This window comes from Rana temporaria, chromosome 5, assembly GCF_905171775.1.
Source record: "Rana temporaria chromosome 5, aRanTem1.1, whole genome shotgun sequence".
Taxonomy (NCBI): Eukaryota; Metazoa; Chordata; class Amphibia; order Anura; family Ranidae; genus Rana; species Rana temporaria.
In genome coordinates this window covers 153512369-153531369 of record NC_053493.1, presented here as the reverse complement: position 1 = coordinate 153531369, position 19001 = coordinate 153512369, and the positions used below count along the sequence as shown (strand labels likewise).

Sequence of the window (19001 nt, the reverse complement as noted above, 5' to 3'; positions counted from 1 at the left end):
ATGGCTTGTCAGCGCAGTGCCAATCGCGTTGAGCCACCGCAGCTCCCTATGACAGGTTTATTTTTAAAAGAACTACAGGCTTCTTGTCACTTTAGTTTGTTTTGAGCCAACTTGGTTAAAATTAATTCCATGCCAGAACAGTATGGTCACTGGGGCTACTGTTAAGCCTCGTACACACGATCAGTCCATCCGATGAGAACGATCTGAAGTGTTATCGGTTAACCAATGAAGCTGACTGATGGTCCGTCGCGCCCACACACCATCGGTTAAATTAACCGATCGCGTCAGAACGCGTTTAATGCTTCCAAGCATGCGTCGACTTGATTCTGAGCATGCATGGATTTTTAACCAATGGTCGTGCCTACTAACGATCGGTTTTGACCTATCGGTTAGGAAACCATTGGTTAAATTCAAAGCAAGTTGGCTTTTTTTTTTAACCGATGGTTAAATAACCTATGAGGCCCACACACGATCGGTTTTGACCGATGAAAACGGTCCATCAGACCGTTCTCCGTTTAACCCATCGTGTGTACGAGGCCTAATACACCCCCGCTGCGGCCAGAAACAAAGTCCTCCTAAAACAGCATCTGGGCCATTCAGAAACCCTTGTATTTTTTTTTTCTCCCCCCGCTACTACCCATCCTAGTGGGGCATGTAAAGACGTCCAGTTTTTGAAGGAGTCTTTTTCCTTTTATTTTTTTTTCTGTTCGATTAATGTATTCATGATTTTATAGATTGTAACAAAATGTGGTTTTAAATTCTTTTTAGTGTTAGGATTATAGTGGTACCATGAAAGTCCTTAGTGCCTCCAAAATTTGGATTTTCAGCAATATCTATACCATTCAGGCACAGTAAGAACTTGTTTTAACCAAGCTGGCCCAAACAAAGTATTTAAAGTGAAAGGAAGTCTGGAGTTCTTCAGTGAGAAAGACTACATTTATCTGTCCATCCTGAAGACAACTACAATGTACTTTGTGGTTTGGCCAATGAAAAGTTGTTAAGTATCTATGATTAAAGTCCTTCCCTTTGCTCCATAATAGAAGTGTATTGCATCATGTGAAAAGTTTGGAGTATATGTGGTACCCTTTATTTTAAATTGTTCCTCCTTATAACTATGTGGGATTTAGAACCATTTTTCAGAAGTGTACAAAGCCTGAAAAAGGGAGAGAACGTGGCACCAAAAGCTTGCACCTTTAATTAAGTTAGTTAATAAAAAGGCATCACATGAACTCCAAATTTTCTTTTTCTTTATAGAAACCTATTGCATAGCTGTGTACTATAAAAAAACACTCATCAACCTGTGGGGGAATCCACAGGATCATCACAGACAATGCCCAATAAGCTTTTTTGGCTACCTTATTATTTTGTGTCTGTAGGAATCATAAGTGCAAGAAACCTTAAATGTATAATATCATTGAGCAGAAACCATCAATACCCTCAGTAAAAGTTAATACAACCACTGTCTCAGTGCTTACAATACTGCTTAATCTTCTCGGCTAAGTCAATGCATTGGAGAATGCGTTTCTTCTCAGCCTCCAGTTCTTCTTTAGATACTTGACCCAACAGCTTTTGTGCAAAAAGGTTCTGATCCTGCATAAATGGCCCAACAGACCCTCTACTGGCTGGAGGCAAGCTATCTAGAACTCCGTTTGTAAATTTAAAGTTGACTTTTTTCTCTCTCTTCATGCCAGGGTCTCTTTCTTCAATCCAAGTTATTGGCCTGAAAATATAAAAAAGACACATTTATATTTATTGCACTAGAAGATAACCAAATAGTGCAAGGAATCTTCTGTAGTCCTAACAGGAGTCAAGCCGCATACACAGTGCTAATGAGACTTAATTAGAAAAATAAAATAAAAAATAATGTTGCGAACTGCAACTTTAAAAATCCCAATTTTTTTCTAGTCTAGAAGTTTTGAAAATGAACATCTGAATGCTTGATATAAGCATCACCACACTATAGTTTCGGTAGCAGATTTGGATGCATTTATTTGTCTAGGTTTTAAAATTGTGAAAAATGCATTTCAGTTTTTCCAAGGCAACTTTTATGTACTATGTGCAGCCCCAGATATTTACCCAGAGTCTGCTAATTAAAATGACATAACTGGGATTTTGATGTAATGGTAACGCTCAGAGTGAATGCTTGCGTTTTACTTTTGGAAAGATTTTTCCTATATAAAATGCTACATTGCAAAGCATGCAGGAAATACAAATTGCTAGCATAAAAGTTGGGTTTGTGTGGACACAAATAATGGCAACATTTTTATGGCATTGTGATGACCAAAATTCTGAATGAGTCCCTAGTTTGCTTATATGAGCAAACCAATGTCATCCAGATCACCAGGTAATATTGTTGGGATGTGTCCAGAGAATATTTAAAATGTGTTTTATTTATTTTTCCGTGGTGAGTCAGGATCAGCTCCGTGGAGTTCTGCAGCAACAGATCACAATAACAGTCATCTATTGCTGCAGGGGAGGCTACTTTGGCTCAATTCTAGTCTCTGGACACACGGGAAAAGGTCATGTTCTCTGCAAGCACAATGCAGTGGCATCTGTGTTTACAGTCCCTCCTACAGAAAGCTACAGAACACAATCAGAAACCCAGGAGCTTGTTTCAGCTTCTGGGCTACATGTGGTTCTAGCACTGAAAACCATCAGGACCCACCGAGTCCCAGACAGTGTCCTTTTTGAATGGCAATGGGACAAGTAGCCCCCTTTTAAACTGGCACCTGGGATTCAAATGAAAGGCGTTTACCGATAGCAAAGGTATCCATTCTCTCTTGCCACCTCCCTACTTCAAAAGTCAACCTTAACCACTTTCCCACCGGACCATTTGTCAGCCTTAAGACCAGAGGTGTTTTTACAATTTTCCACTGCGCTGCTTTAACTGGTAATTGCGCGGCCATACGATGTTGTACCCAAACAAAATTTGCGTCCTTTTTTTCCCACAAATAGAGCTTTCTTTTGATGGTATTTGATTGCCTCTGCGATTTTTAATGTTTGCGATATAAACGGAAAAAGAGCGAAAATTTTGAGAAAAAAATGATATTTTCTACTTTTTGTTATAAGAAAAATCGAACAAACTCAATTTTAGTCATACATTTTGGCCAAAATGTATTCAGCCACATGTCTTTAGTAAAAAAAATGCCAATAAGCGTATATTTATTGGTTTGCGCAAAAGTTATAGCATCTACAAACTAGGGTACATTTTCTGGAATTTACACAGCTTTTATTTTATGACTGCCTATCTCAATTCTTGAGGTGCTAAAATAGCAGGGAAGTACAAAACCCCCCCAAATGACCCCATTTTGGAAAGTAGACACCCCAAGGAACCTGCTGAAAGGCATGTTGAGTCCATTGAATATTTTTTTTTTTTGTAACAAGTGATTGAATAATGACAAAAAAAAAAACAAAAAAAAAGAAATTACAAAAAGTTGTCACTAAATGATATATTGCTCACACATGCCATAGTTATATGTGGAATTGCACCCCAAAATACATTCTCCTGCTTCTCCTGAGTACGGGGATACCACATGTGTGAGACTTTTTGGGAGCCCAACCACGTACGGGGCCCCGAAAATCAAGCACCGCCTTCAGGATTTCTAAGGGCGCAAATTTTTGATTTCACTTCTCACTACCTAAGACAGTTTTGAAGGCCATAAAATGCCCAAATAGCACAAAATCCCCCCAAATGACCCCATTTTGGAAAGTAGACACCCCAAGGAATCTGCTGAGGGGCATATTGAGCCCACTGAATATTTTTTTTTTTTTGTACCAAGTGATTGAATAATGACAAAAAAAAGAAAAGAAAAAAGAAATTACAAAAAGTTGTAACTAAATGATATATTGCTCATACATGCCATGGTTATATGTGGAATTGCACCCCAAAATACATTCTGCTGCTTCTCCTGAGTACGGGGATACCACATGTGTGGGACTTTTTGCGAGTCTAGCCGCGTACGGGACCCCGAAAACCAAGCATCGCCTTCAGGATTTCTAAGGGCGCAAATTTTTTATTTCACTCCTCACTACCTATCACAGTTTTGAAGGCCATAAAATGCCCAAATAGCACAAACCCCCCCCCAAATGACCCCATTTTGGAAAGTAGACACCCCAGGCTATTTGCTGAGAGGCATGTTGAGTCCATGGAATATTTAATATTTTGCCACAAGTTGCGGGAATATGACAATTTTTTTTTTTTTTGCACAAAGTTGTCACTAAATGATATATTGCTCACACATGCCATGGGCATATGTGGAATTACACCCCAAAATACATTCTGCAGCTTCTCCTGAGTACGGGGATACCACATGTGTGGGACTTTTTGGGAGCCTAGCCGCGTACGGGACCCCGAAAACCAAGCACGGCCTTCAGGATTTCTAAGGGCATACATTTTTGATTTCACTCCTCACTACCGATCACTACCTATCACAGTATTGAAGGCCATAAAAGGCCAAGATGGCACACAACCCCCCCAAATGACCCCATTTTGGAAAGTAGACACCCCAAGCTATTTTCTGAGAGGCATTTTGAGTTCATGGAATATTTTATATCTTGCCACCAGTTGCTGGAATATGACAAACTTTTTTTTTTTTTTTGCACAAAGTTGTCACTAAATGATATATTGCTCACACATGCCATGGTTATATGTGGAACTGCACCCCAAAATACATTCTGCTGCTTCTCCTGAGTACGGGGATACCACATGTGTGGGACTTTTCGGGAGCCTAGCCGCGTACGGGGCCCCGAAAACCAAGCACCGCCTTCAGGATTTCTAAGGGCGCAAATTTTTGATTTCACTCCTCGCTGCCTATCACAGTTTCGGAGGCCATGGAATTCCCAGATGGCAGACAACCCCCCCAAATGACCCCATTTTGGAAAGTAGACACCCCAAGCTATTTGCTGAGAGGCATGGTATTTTACAGCGCTCATTTATTTTTGAAAATGAAGAAAGATATATATATATATATATTTTTTTTTTTTCTTTTTTCAATTTTCAAATCTTTGTGACAAAAAGCAAGATCTGCAAAATACTCAACAGACCTCTCAGCAAATAGCTTGGGGTGTCTACTTTCCAAAATGGGGTCATTTAGGGGGGTTTTGTGCCATCTGGGCATTCCATGGCCTCCGAAACTGTGATAGGTAGTGAGGAGTGAAATCAAAAATTTACACCCTTAGAAAGCCTGAAGGTGGTGATTGGTTTTTGGGGTCCCGTACGCGGCTAGGCTCCCAAAAAGTCTCACATGTGGTATCCCCGTACTCAGGAGAAGCAGCAGAATGTATTTTGGGGTGTAATTCCACATATGCCCATGGCATGTTTGAGCAATATATCATTTAGTGACAACTTTGTGCAAAAAAAATAAAATAAAATAATAATAATTCTCTTTCCTACAACTTGTGTCAAAATATAAAATATTCCATGGACTCAAGATGCCTCTCAGCAAATAGCTTGGGGTGTCTACTTTCCAAAATGGGGTCATTTGGGGGGGTTTTGAACTGTCCTGGCATTTTATGAACAACATTTAGAAGCTTATGTCACACATTACCCACTCTTCTAACCACTTGAAGAAAAAGCCCTTTCTGACACTGTTTGTTTACATAAAAACATATTATTTTTTTGCAAGAAAGTTAAGTTGAACCCCCAAACATTATTATTTTAAAGCAAAGGCCCTACAGATTAAAATGGTGGGTGTTGCATTTTTTTTTACCACGCAGTATTTGCGCAGCGATTTTTCAAATGCATTTTTTTGGGCAAAAATACATATTTTTTTATTTTAATGCACTAAAACACACTATATTGCCCAAATGTTTGATGAAATAAAAAAGATGATCTTAGGCCGAGTACATAGATACCAAACACGACATGCTTTAAAATTGCGCACAAATGCGCAGTGGCGACAAACTACATACATTTTTAAAAGCCTTTAAAAGCCTCTACGGGTTACCACATTAGATTTACAGAGTAGGTCTACTGCTAAAATGACTGCCCTCGATCTGACCTTCGCGGTGATACCTCACATGCATGGTAAAATTGCTGTTTACATATGACGCCAAACCGACGCTTGCGTTCGCCTTTGCGCAAGAGCAGGGGGGGACAGGGGTGCTTTTTTTTTTTTTTTTTTTATTATTATTTAATTTGCTTTTTTAATTTTATTTTAAACTGTTCCTTACTTTTTTTTATTATTTTTATAATTTTTATTGCCATCTTAGGGCATGTAAATATCCCCTATGATAGCAATAGTTAGTGACAGGTACTCTTTTTTGAAAAAATTGGGGTCTATTAGACCCTAGATCTCTCCTCTGCCCTTAAAGCATCTGACCACACCAAGATCGGTGTGATAAAATGTTTTCCCACTTTCCCAATGGCGCAGTTTATATCCGGGGAGGGGACATACCCTCCCACTGCTTGTAAAAGCAGTTTAGAGGCTAATTAGCCGCTAGGACTGCTTTTACATGAAAGCCGACCGCTGGCTGAAAAGAATGATACCAAGATGATGCCTAAACCCGCAGGCATCATTCTGGTATAACCATTCAAAGTCCAGCAACATACCATACGTTGATGGTTCTTGTTGGACATGTATTGTAATCTTTTTTTTTTTTCATGCAGCCTGTTGGCTGAACGAAAAAAAGATTGATCGGTGGGTATGCCCACCATTAGAATACCTCCCTTCATCCACCCACTTCTAATGATGGGCATACATGCACCATTTATATATGCCGAAGCATGCGGGCATCCTCCCGCAAAAAAGTTATGCCGCTCACACACGTATGTACGCTGCATAAAAAGTTATGGCGCATACACACGGTCGGACTTTTCCACGGGCAAGCTTCCGACGGAATTTCGACCGTATGTACGCGGCATTAGGAGCAAAATCGCTCCTCCGCCCCTAATGCCCCCATGCTTCGGCATATATGCTCTTTTTTTAACTGTGGTGGTGAAATCACCTCCCACAGTGTTGGAGTCGCGGCTTTATGTATCGTGGGAGCAAACGCTGTTGCTGTCACGCTAAATAAATCCGTGCTGCAACTGAATGGCGTACCTGCTAAGCAAATGATGGTTAACATTATAACAAAGTAACATTACATTTTAACATTAAGATCTTACCATACCATACCTGCAAAGCAAATACCAAAAAAATAAATACAGTAAAAAATAAAACATTTTTTAACGCAACCTGTGCCTAAAAAATATACATGCCGAAGCATGGGGGCATCCTCCCGCATAAAAAGTTATGCCGCATACACACAGTCGAACTTTTCCACGGGCATGCCTCCGTCGGAATTTCGACCGTATGTACGCGGCATTAGGAGCAAAATCGCTCCTCCGCCCCTGCTGCCCCCATGCTTCGGCATATATGCTTTTTTTTTTAACCGTGGTGGTGAAATCACCTCCTACAGCGTTGGAGTCACAGCTTTATAAATCGTGGGAGCAAACGCTGTTGCTGTCACGCTAAATAAATCCGCGATGCAACTGAATGGCGTACCTGCTAAACAAATGATGGTTAACAATAAAACAAACATTACAGTATAACATACCATACCTGCAAAGCAAATACAATAAAACATTGTAAAAATAGAGAGAATAGATATAGAACAATAGTGAGTGGACAGTAGAGAGTGAACATAAGAGAACAATAAAGAGAGGAGAAAAAAAACAACAACTATTTTTGGATTTTTTATTTTATATTTTTTTTGTGTTTTTTTAATTTTTTTTCCACTTTTTTTCACTTTTATAAAAACTGTAAGAAAACTGTAAACTGAACCTTGCAGATTATGGTCTCTCAAAATGTGATGGCCATCACATATTCCGAGACCCTGTGTTGGTGTGCCTAGGACTGTGTGGTGCTGTACCCTACGCTAAAACTCAATTAGTGTGTGGTAGCGTTTGAAACATACACCAATGCAGAGACCAGGTTGGTCAGGACAGTCGGGACAATAAAAGCGGGTGTCACGCCTAAATCCGAGTTTGCTGCAGACACGACATCTTTTTTGGCGGAATCTTTGGGTAGGGGTACCAGGGAGGACAAAAGGAAAATGCCTCTCATACAGCCGGCTCACTGCATTTGCGTTGGGAAGGTGGGGCACAGCACCATCTGGAAACAGAAGGGCTTCGACGATCTCTTCCTGGAATTTTAGGAAGGATCCAGTCCGTCCTGAAGCTCTGTATAGCACATGAGCGTTCAGCAAAGCCAATTGAAACAAATACACTGACACTTTTTTGTACCAGCGTTTGGACCTCCGGGCAATTAGGTACGGCGCCAACAACTGGTCATTGAGGTCCACCCCTCCCATGTTAAGGTTGTACTCGTGGATACAGAGGGGTTTCTCCACAACACCAGTCGCCGTAGGAATTTGGACTGCCGTGTCTGCGTGAAGCGTGGACAGAACGAAAACATTCCGTGAATCCCTCCACTTCACTGCTAACAAATTATTACACTGTAAGCAGGCTCTCTCCCCCCGACTAAGACGGGATTCTACAAGCCGTTGGGGGATGCCCCGGCGATTAGGTCGCACGGTGCCACATGCGCCAATTCCATAATCAAAAAGGTGACTAAAAAGTGGCACGCTTGTGTAATAATTGTCCACGTACAAGTGGTACCCCTTTCCGAATAAGGGTGACACCAATTCCCACACTATCTTACCAGCGCTCCCTATGTAATCAGGGCAATTCTCCGATTCTACGTGACTGTCTTTTCCCTCGTAAACCATAAAGCTAGATGTATAGCCTGTTGCCCTGTCACAGAGCTTATACAACTTGACCCCGTATCTGGCACGCTTGCTGGGAAGGAATTGTTTGAATGACAAGCGGCCAGAAAACTTAACCAGGGACTCATCAACGCAGACAACTTGATTGGGATTATACAAGGCTGCAAACCGTTCGTTGAAGTGGTTTACGAGGGGCCGAATTTTGTAGAGCCGATCGAATTCAGGGTCTCCCCGAGGACGACAGAGTTCATTGTCACTAAAATGCATGAACCGCAAGATCTGCTCGTATCGTGTCCTGGTCATGGAGGCAGAGAAAATGGGCATATGGTGAACTGGGTGCGCGGACCAATACATCCGCAGCTCACTCTTTTTAGTAATGCCCATGATGAGGGAAAGGCCCAGAAAGATCTTAAATTCGGAAACCGTAATTGGCTTCCAATCTCTGGCAAGGGACAGCTGGGGATTAGCGGCGATGAATTGACCAGCGTACAAATTGCTTTGGTCCACAATAGATCTATAGAGATCTTCCGTGAAATACAGCGAATAAAAATCCAGTGGCGTAAAATCAACTGTATTCACCTGAATTCCGGGTTGGCCAGTGAATGGGGGAAGTACGGGTGCTGCAGAAGTGGTGGGTACCCAATCAGGATTGGCGAATGCAGCAGGAAGGGCACTATGGGGACGGGCCTGTCTTTGTCGTCTTCTTCTTCTTGGTGGCAGCGGGACACTACTCGTGCTTGCCACCTCTCCAGCTTGAACTGCACTTATGGGACTCGCCACGTCACCAAGTGTTACTGCAGTGCTGGATATATGACCAGGATGTACTAGGCCGCTGGTGCTTGCCAGTTCACCAGAAGGAATAGCGGCGCTAGTACTTCTCTCCTCCATACGAGAGCCCTGCGGTTCTTGCACCTCAGCGACAGCAGAAGATCGGGGTTTGGTACGCCTGACCCTAGCAGGGACCACTCCGTCGTCAGAGCTATCTGTCAGGGAGCCACTGTCGTCTACAGGATCGTATTCTGAGCAAGAATTTGACAGATGCGTGACCTCCTCATCACTATCTGTCAGGCTCATAAACAAGTAGGCCTCTTCATCACTGTACCATCGATTTGCCATTTTGGGCTCTAAATTTAGGGGTACAGTGGTGAGATTCACAGGCAAAAAAGCACCTGACCTGTTAGTGACCGAGTCAAGCGCTACCAAAAAAACTGTTAGCGATCGCAGAGATCAGGCCTGACTCTGCGAACGCTGCAGTTATGTGTTTTTGTGTTTTGTGTCAGTGATCGATCGATCGATACTGCACTTCGGTGGGCTGGACTGGGCGAAGGGGCTAAACGCAGGTGCTAGCAGGTATCTGGGCTGATCCCGCTAACAATGCGTTTTTGGGAACCCTAAACTGCAGGGGACGCTAGTATAGATCTGATCAGATCAAGTATCGATCCGATCAGATACTATACCACTAAAGGGATGCGTATGGTGCGTGCGTGGGTGTTAGCGCTATTGGCCGCTGCCTGGGGCGACGCAGACCCTATCTGGCGCTAAAACCAAACTTTGATCACCCGCCGGGCGATCAGGGGGTTAAAATTTTATTGCAAAAAATATGGCGGGTGCCTTGATGCAATAAAAAATTAACTAGCTAAACTGCGTCACCGGTGACACTTATACTGTGATCACTGGTGACAGGGGGTAATGATGGGGTTAAACCTTTATTGGGGGGGGTTAGGGGGGGTCCCTAGACTATTTAGAGCCTAAGACTGATGACCCTAACACTTATTTTTGTCACTAATGACACTAGTACAGCGATCAAAAAAAAATCTGATTGCTGTACTGGGTGACACAGTGACAGGCAGTGAATGGGTTAATTTGGGGGGTGATCGGGGGGTGATCAGGGGGTTAAATGTGTGCCTATGTGACCTGGTGTTAGAGTAGTGTTGTGCAACTCACGTTTTAGATGCTCTCTCCCTCTCGGTCTGGAACGGAAAGACCGACACGAGGGAGAGAGCAGTACTTCCCCTGCCAATGTTTACAAAACATTGCCAGGGGAAGACAACCATTGGTTGGAGCGATCGCCAGGTCCAGGCCAGATTTTATTGGCCTGGACCTGGTGATTGATCAGTTCTGCATCGAATCTGATCATCGGGAACGGCGGCGGGGCGCGCGCGCGCCCCATCGCCGTTCACGCGCCGGACGTCATAATACGTGATCTCGCCCAGGAGAGCCACCTTGTGGACGTATTATGACGGTGCGGCGACGGCAAGTGGTTAAGTCAGCTCTGTTATCAAAGCTTATGTGGGTGGATGAGGTCATAGTTACCCCCATGCGACAGCATTCAGATCTGGCTATTGGCCACCCAGGCCCGAGCACTGTCAAATGGTGTAGGTCACATGCCCATACCCAGAATCCTTACTGTGATGCAACAATGGTGACAACTTTACAGAGAGAGAGTCGGCAGTAAAGGATCTTAAAAAGGTGAGTATATCTTGCAATGCAAGGTATACTCAATGTATAACTCACTTGTTATTTGCTGTAACAAAGTGTGCAGTGAGTTTAGAGTAATTTTCTCCTGGATTTTCTTCTTGGGTAGCAGAGGTAACAGTCAACTCTCCAAAAAGGTCAACCAGCCAGGTCGCCCGGGCTATGCCACTAAATGCAGTGAATCCTGAACGCTGCTTATCTAGAGGTCCACCTATGAAGAGAAAAAAAAAAAAAAAAAGCACAAGCATTAAAATAACACCAAGAATAAAAAAGCTATACCAGGGAATCTGAAATCACAACTGTACCTTTGGGCCAATTGTCCTTTAAACACCTGCCCAAACACCCTAGAGCAGGGATATACAATTAGTGGACCTCCATCTGTTGCAGAACTACAAGTTCCATGAGGCCTAGCAAGGCCTAGTGTTCTCCACTGTACTGCTTTGCCCAAAATGGCACAGACTTTGTGCAAAAATCTCGAATTATTCCCTTGCATGCACAGCACAAGGTACACAGTGCTCCTAAATTTACAGCTACCCTTCCGATTAGGCCCTTTACCATTTGAATCTAAATCTTTCTGCCCTTACTGACACTTTTAGCAGAGCAAGGAAGCTGTTTGTAGCATGTGAATGCTGGACAGCTGATTGGCCCCAAGCACAGGCCTTCTCTCCCAGTCTGATGTTATACAGGGAAAACGTAAAACAAAGATGCATTTAAAAAATTTTTTTTAAATAAAATGCTTTTGCCATTGCCTTTTTTTTTATATCGGTCTCAAGTTTAGCTTTAAAGTTTGCCCTCCATATTTCTATTGTATAAAGCATCATGATTTACATATTGGGCACCTGTAGTGGCCAAGTATAAAAATAAAATAACTGTCTCTCTCGTACGTAGGGAGTGCACTAAAGATTAGAGCACATCCACTGTATACCGCTGCAATACAGGAAGTAGAGCCTGTACTGTAGTGACAAGACAATGCACGTCACACACACACACACCTAAAGTTATTTTTATGCAAACTCTACAAGTGCAAGTTAAAAAAAAGTCCAAGCATACATATTTGAAAAGCTTTGTACCTTGCGACTATTCCAGAAGGTCTCTGATCTGCTCTATATGCACAGTGCAGACCCTAGGATTCTCTATCACCTACTAATATATAGCAAAACAGGACTCCGCCTTTGCCACCTGGGTGGTGCATCAAAGTCCTGAAGACGCAGCTTTTCAGTGAAACGCGTAGACATGACATTCTTGTTAGGGCGCATGCCATCATAGTATCCGCTATATAGGAGTCTTGTATTTTATCTGCTTATTGAACGTCAAATGCTTTCAGTAAAGGTTTAAACTAAAAGAGTGCATACAAAATAAAATATTTTTCTGCTTTGAGGTTGTATATAATTTGTTGGGTGGCCATTTTGTCTTGCTATATTGGCAAGTGTATATCTTGGGATGATGCCTCCAGGTCATTTTCTTGTAGGTGTTTTTTGTATGATAATTCCACGGCCATGGATCCAGGACATATTTGATTCCTTATCACCTCTTGGCTCCAGCTCTTCTGGGTGAAGAGCTCAGAGGTCCTAGGATTCCACACCACCCTCTTAGTATGTCGTAATGCACTTAGGCTGCTTTCACATTGACGCTGGGTGTTGCATTTTTAGCGGCGCTTTACTGTAGATTTTTGCGGCCGCTAGCGGGCGGGAAAAAAAAACAAAAAACTGTAAAGCGCCGCTAAAAATAGTGGTGCTTTACCGCCAACGTTTGGCGCTGCTCAGTGTGGCATTTGTTCTTTGATGGACAGCTGCATCTTTAAGACAAATGGAGTGTGGTTGTGCAGGCAGGAGATAGAACTATCCTATAACATTCCTGGTATCTTGCAACAAATAAAATACATAATTCAGTACTTGCTGTGAGGGACTGATTACATGTCCTTCCCTGAAATGGTAACACCCCTTAATCACCCCTAACAAATTCCAATGAACAGACTAGGCAAGATGGCAGATGAAAAGATATGAATAATGCAAAAGCGAACAAAGATTTTCAAGCATGCATGCATCATTTTTAACTTACAAGTTGAGTGTTTGCATAAAAAAAAAAAAAAAAAAAAAACACACCACACAACACACATTTTAGTTCTACTTTAAAGCCCAATGCCATAGAGAATTAAAAATGTTTTTCCTTGAAACTCCTTTTATATTCAGACAAAATTTGCACAGCTCGGAGTTCAGCTTTTAGTGTGGTACATAGAAAATATACATTAGAATGGAACATACTTGAAAATCCTAAATATAAAAGTTGTAGAACTCAATATGGTGCAACGGACATCTAATATTTTAAAGGCAACTAAAAAAAAAAAAAAAAAAAAAGTATAATTCTTTGAGGAGTGTTATGCAATACCACATTACCTACTTAACTACTAACAAGCTGAACACAATAATTATGAACGTGGCCTTGCCTGTGAAATGGAGGACTCCTTCCTCAAGTGTCTTCCCATTCACTTCTTTTTTCAGTGCTTTGTATTCCTCTGTAAGAAGCTCGATGTGCTCAACATGCAAGACTTTACCTGCAAGACAAGGAAGAATGTAGAAAGAATCAACCTGCATCCAAACATTGGAGATTAGTATTAAACTTTTATCAGACACTTTACATCAAACATCATGAATTTTACAGTATTGCATCTCGTCACCTTTTTGTTCTGCTAGTTGCCATAATTCACGTGCGGCTTGTGCAGAGAGAGCCATTGGGTACTCAACAAGAACATGTTTTCCTGCTTCCAGAAAGCGCCTATTGGGGAATAAAAAGGGATTAAAACATGATAAAAGTTAGCTTGCATTGAAACTGCTATGTCAATCTATTAGTGTACTATGTATTTAATAGAAATGCTTGTCCAACTAAAGAAATCATATAAAAGATCATATGTGAAACTCAACTCTGGAATCCCCCTAGCAGTCCCTAATCTTTTCCCACCAATTGAGAGATCCGCATGACTGTATATTATGCTTCTGCACTGGTCTTTGCAACATTGTGTGGGATACATACAATGTATCATGCTTAGTAGTAAGGTATAAATAGATTACGGTCATGAATTTCCTGACATTTTAACCCCCCCCCCCCCCCCATCATGAAAAAGAATATGGGGGTTGTAAAGTTTGAAGGTTATTTAGCACACGTGTTGTGCCAGCTAGCGAGTACAGTCCACACCACAAAGTGTCATTTATAGGCTTGTTGGCACAAACAAAAAACACCCAATGAGTTTCCCTCACAGGTGTTTTCAGCATTTCCATCCAACAAAAATACACTTTCAGCTTCCTGGCTTTTACATGTAGCATGCCTGGCTTACACATGCTGCTCAGGATTTCCACTTTATGCCCTGGTCTGTCTCCCAGAGACCATTTCCTTTCCAACAATGTCCATATAGATAGCTGCTCTGACCCTCAGGCTTGGATCTCACACTGTTCCAGTCTATACATGCACCCTCTGGCTTCCCCCTTGCATGCCTGGACTCCTCGGGAGGGTGGAGCCCAGATAGTCCAGCTCACACCTGACCAAGCAATGTGCTGGTGGTTCACAAAATCTGCACCCAGGACTGGAGATTTTATCCCACCCGGTTCTCTAAGAAATCTCCAGGCTCCAGGTTCCCAAAGTGGATTTTTCTAAACAATGAAGAAACTGAAAATCCAGTTTCCTCCCAATTCAGCAATCCCCCTGGAGGGGGGCAGGTTGAGGATACTGGGTTAACTTCACCTTGGTGGGGAATCGCTCTACCACAGGATATATATTAAAATTGCATAGACACAAGTCAGTTTACACCCGCTGATCCATAGGGCTGAATGTAGGGTCTGATCAGGTTCGCCTGAAAAACTGACAGTTGCACCTGATCAGAAGTGTATTATTTAATAGAAATGCTTGCTTAACTAAAGAAAACGGATACAATATATTTTAAGCTCAACTCTGGCATCCCCCCTTGCTGCCCCTAATCTTTCCCCCTCCACTTTAGAGGTCCACATGACTGTATATTATGCTTCTGCACTGGTCTTTGCAACATTGCATGTGATACAAAATGCTGTTGTGATGTTCTGCACTCACAGGATGTTCTCAGTCTTCCAGTGAGATTCAACCAAGAGGACTGAGGCATCAAGTGGTGGAAACTAACCACAGAAGGTGACAACACAAGAAATGTGTGTATTGCAGCTGTCCCCCCCCCCCCCTTTTTAAATTAAATCTGAGGGGCCCAACTTCAGCCCGAATCATGGTCGATCCAAGCGGAAGTGGGAACAGGTGCCCACTAAAAAAATAAAATAAAAAAAAACACTGCACACTTCAAAAATGTTTAGAGAAAGTTCCGCTTTAAAGAATAAGTTCACTTTTTTTTTCTCCTCTGAATTCCAGCTCCCCCATGTACCAATAGAGCATTCATGTACTTTTGCAGAGTTGTGAACGGGGCTTGACAGCCGAGTGTTTCTGTCCACTCCCTCCTATGTACTTGTATAAAGATGGCTATACACTATGCAATCTGAATGTATATTTAGTGAGAGGGGCGATCACTTATTGATTGCATCTCATTTAAAAAAAAAAAAAAAACACGTACAACTGGTAATGGGTGGGTAGATGATGCAGGGTGTATGCCAACAAGGTCAGCTTGTCAATGCCTTCCTGTGTCATGACCTTAAAGTGGAGGTTCACCCTAAAAAAAAAATTCTAACAATACATTGAGAAGACTGATTACACTGCGGGTATGCTGGGGTTTTATTTTTTTATTTTTTTTGTACATACCTCGTTATCGCTGTTTCATCCCTCGGCTTCCGGGTATGATTCTTGCGGGTTTGGGCGTTCCTAGTTGATTGACGTTCCTCCGACCGACGCATACTGCGCGTCACGACTTTCCGAAAGAAGCCGAACGTCGCTGCGCAGGCGCCGTATAGAGCCGATTCTATACGGCACCTGCGCAATGACGTTCGGCTTCTGTTGGAAAGTCGTGACGCGCAGTATGCGTCGGTCGGAGGAACGTCAATCAACTAGGAACGCCCAAACCCGCAAGAATCATACCCGGAAGCCGAGGGATGAAACAGCGATAACGAGGTATGTACGAAAAAAATAAATAAATAAAACCCCAGCATACCCGCAGTGTAATCAGTCTTCTCAATGTATTGTTAGAATTTTTTTTTAGGGTGAACCTCCACTTTAAGTCTGTGCAGGAAGTAAGGCAAAAGCAATAGATACGTTTGGAAACATGAATGAGGACAGTAAGGCCTGGAGATTTAATGGAAAGCTTTGATTTTTTTTGGCAAAAATAAGTACATGAATTTGTGCATAGGAGGGCTGGAATTTAGAAAAAAAAAAAAAAAGTGAACTTATCCTTTAAGATGAGCCCAGAAATTGGTCATCATCTCACTAAACAATTTTCCAACATCTTATAAAACTTCTATGTGCTTGACAGACAATTGTCCATTTAAAAGATGGGAAACTGTTAACATGAAACAAATCAGCAATATGGTGGCACACCACCTTCTAAATAGTCACCTGTCCTGCTTTTAACAGTGCCGCCATTATTTAACACTGAATTACAAACTGTCTTGCTTAGTAGTACGGTATATAACATATACTGGCATTTTAACCCCCACTATTAAAAAGAATGTGTGGTATATATTAAAACTGCATGGACAAGTCCTTTTACACCCGCCGGTCCATTAGGACTGAATGGAGAGTCTTATCAGATCCATCTGAAAAAACTGACAGGTGCACCTAATCGGTCCCTTCATGTCAAAGGGGCCTAAATCAAGAGAAGTCTGTATTCTCCTTTCAAACATGTAACAATTGTAAACTCTTATATGGATATGTACAGTATCTCACATTTCTGTAAATATTTTATTATATCTTTTCATGCAACAACACTGAAGAAATGACACTTTGCTACAATGTAAAGTAGTTAGTGTACAGCTTGTATAACAATGTAAATTTGCTGTCCCCTTAGAATACCTCAGAGTCATTAATGTCTAAACCGCTGGAAACAAAAGTGAGTACACCCCTAGAGTGAAAGTGTCCAAATTGGGCCCAAAGTGTTAAGATTTTGTGTGGCCATCTGTTTCCAGCACTGCCTTAACCCTCTTGGGCATGGAGTTCACCAGAGCTTCACAGGTTGCCACTGGAGTCCTCTTCCACGACAGCACAGAGCTGGTGGATGTTAGAGACCTTGCGCTCCTCCACCTTCCATTTGAGGATGCCCCACAGATGCTCAATGGGGTTTAGGTCTGGAGACATGCTTGGCCAGTCCATCACATTTAGCCTTTAGCTTATTTAGCAAGGCAGTAGTCATCTTGGAGGTGTCTTTGGGGTCGTTATCATGATGGTATAATGTCCTGCAGCCCAGTTTCTGAAGGGATTGGGGGGGGGGGGGGATCATGCTCTGTATGCTTCAATATGTCACAGTACATGTTGGTATCCATGGTTCCCTCAATGAACTGTAGCTCCCCAGTTCCGACAGCACTCATGCAACCACAGACCATGACACTCCCACCACCATGCTTGACTGTAAGAAAGACACACTTGTCTTTGTACTCCTCACCTGGTTGCCGCCAGACACACTTGACACCATCTGAACCAAATAAGTTGATCTTGGTCTCATCAGACCGCAGGACATGGTTCCAGTAATCCTTAGTCTGCTTGTCTTCAGCAAACTACAGGCTCTCTTGTGCATCACCTTTAGAAGAAAAGGCTTCCTTCTGGGACAACAGCCATGCAGACCAATTGGATGCAGCGTATGGTATGAGCACCGACAGGCTGACCCCCCCATCCCTTCAACCTCTGCAGCAATGCTCATACATCCATTTCCCCAAAGACAACCTCTGGATATGACACTTAGCACATGCACTCAACTGCTTTGTTCGACCATGGTGAGGCATTTTCTGAGTGGAAACTGTCCTGTTAAACTGCTGTATGGCCTTGGCCGCTGTGCTGCAGCTCAGCTTCATGGTCTTGGCAATATTCTAATAGCCTAGGCCATCTTTATGTAGATGGGCCCCAATTTGGACATTTTCATTTAGGGGTGTATTCACTTTTGTTGCCAGAGGTTTAGACATTAATGGCTTTTTGTTGAGTTATTGAGGGGACAGTCAATTTACACTGTTATACAAGCTGTACACTCACTACTACTACTAAAAATGTATATATATCAATTAGGGTTGTCCAGATACCGATACCAGTATCGGTATCGGTACCGATACCGAGTATTTGTGCTAGTACTCGTACTCGCGCAAATACTCCCGATACCAAAATAGAATACTTTTTTTTTTTTTTTTTGTGACATCGAACACAAATTGGATGGCACCATTGGATGGCACTGATAGGTGGCACTGGCATTGATTGAATGGCACTCATAAATGGATGGCACTCATAGGTGGCACTGGCATTGATTGGGTGGCACTGATGACATGCACTAATAAGCTGCCTCCCTGCACTAATGGGCACTGATCTGCACTGATAGGTGGCACTGGCTAGCTGCACTTTTGGGCACTGGCACCGATGAGCTGCACTGACAGTGATCACTCCTTCAATGATATGTAGTTTTCCAGTACCGTATGCTAAAAAACAGCCCCACACCATGATGTACCAGTTCTTCATAATTCTAAAGAAAATATCTTTGGTCTGTATTGTGGTTTGAAAACGGTCACATGACATTAAAAAAAAGTATCGGTATTCGGTATCGGTGACTACTTGAAAAAAAAGTATCGGTACTTGTACTCGGTCCTAAAAAAAGTGGTATCGGGACAACCCTAATATCAATCTATATATATAAAACTCAATGTGTGTATGTATGTTCCAGCATCACGTCCAAA

At 42.4% G+C, this 19001-nt stretch overlaps 1 protein-coding gene across 1 annotated transcript in view; it reads right to left on the bottom strand.

The window, feature by feature from the left end:
• Positions 1-694: 694 nt before the first annotated feature.
• The window catches only part of BLVRA (biliverdin reductase A), a 43763-nt gene continuing 25456 nt past the window's right edge, over positions 695-19001 (bottom strand). The window contains exons 4-7 of the mRNA XM_040353256.1: positions 13856-13953; positions 13625-13732; positions 11221-11392; positions 695-1720 (exon numbers count right to left, since the gene is read on the bottom strand). Of these exons, the coding sequence (XP_040209190.1) occupies positions 1465-1720; positions 11221-11392; positions 13625-13732; positions 13856-13953 (634 nt within the window). The 3' untranslated portion in view covers positions 695-1464. The remainder of the gene's footprint in view (positions 1721-11220; positions 11393-13624; positions 13733-13855; positions 13954-19001) is intronic.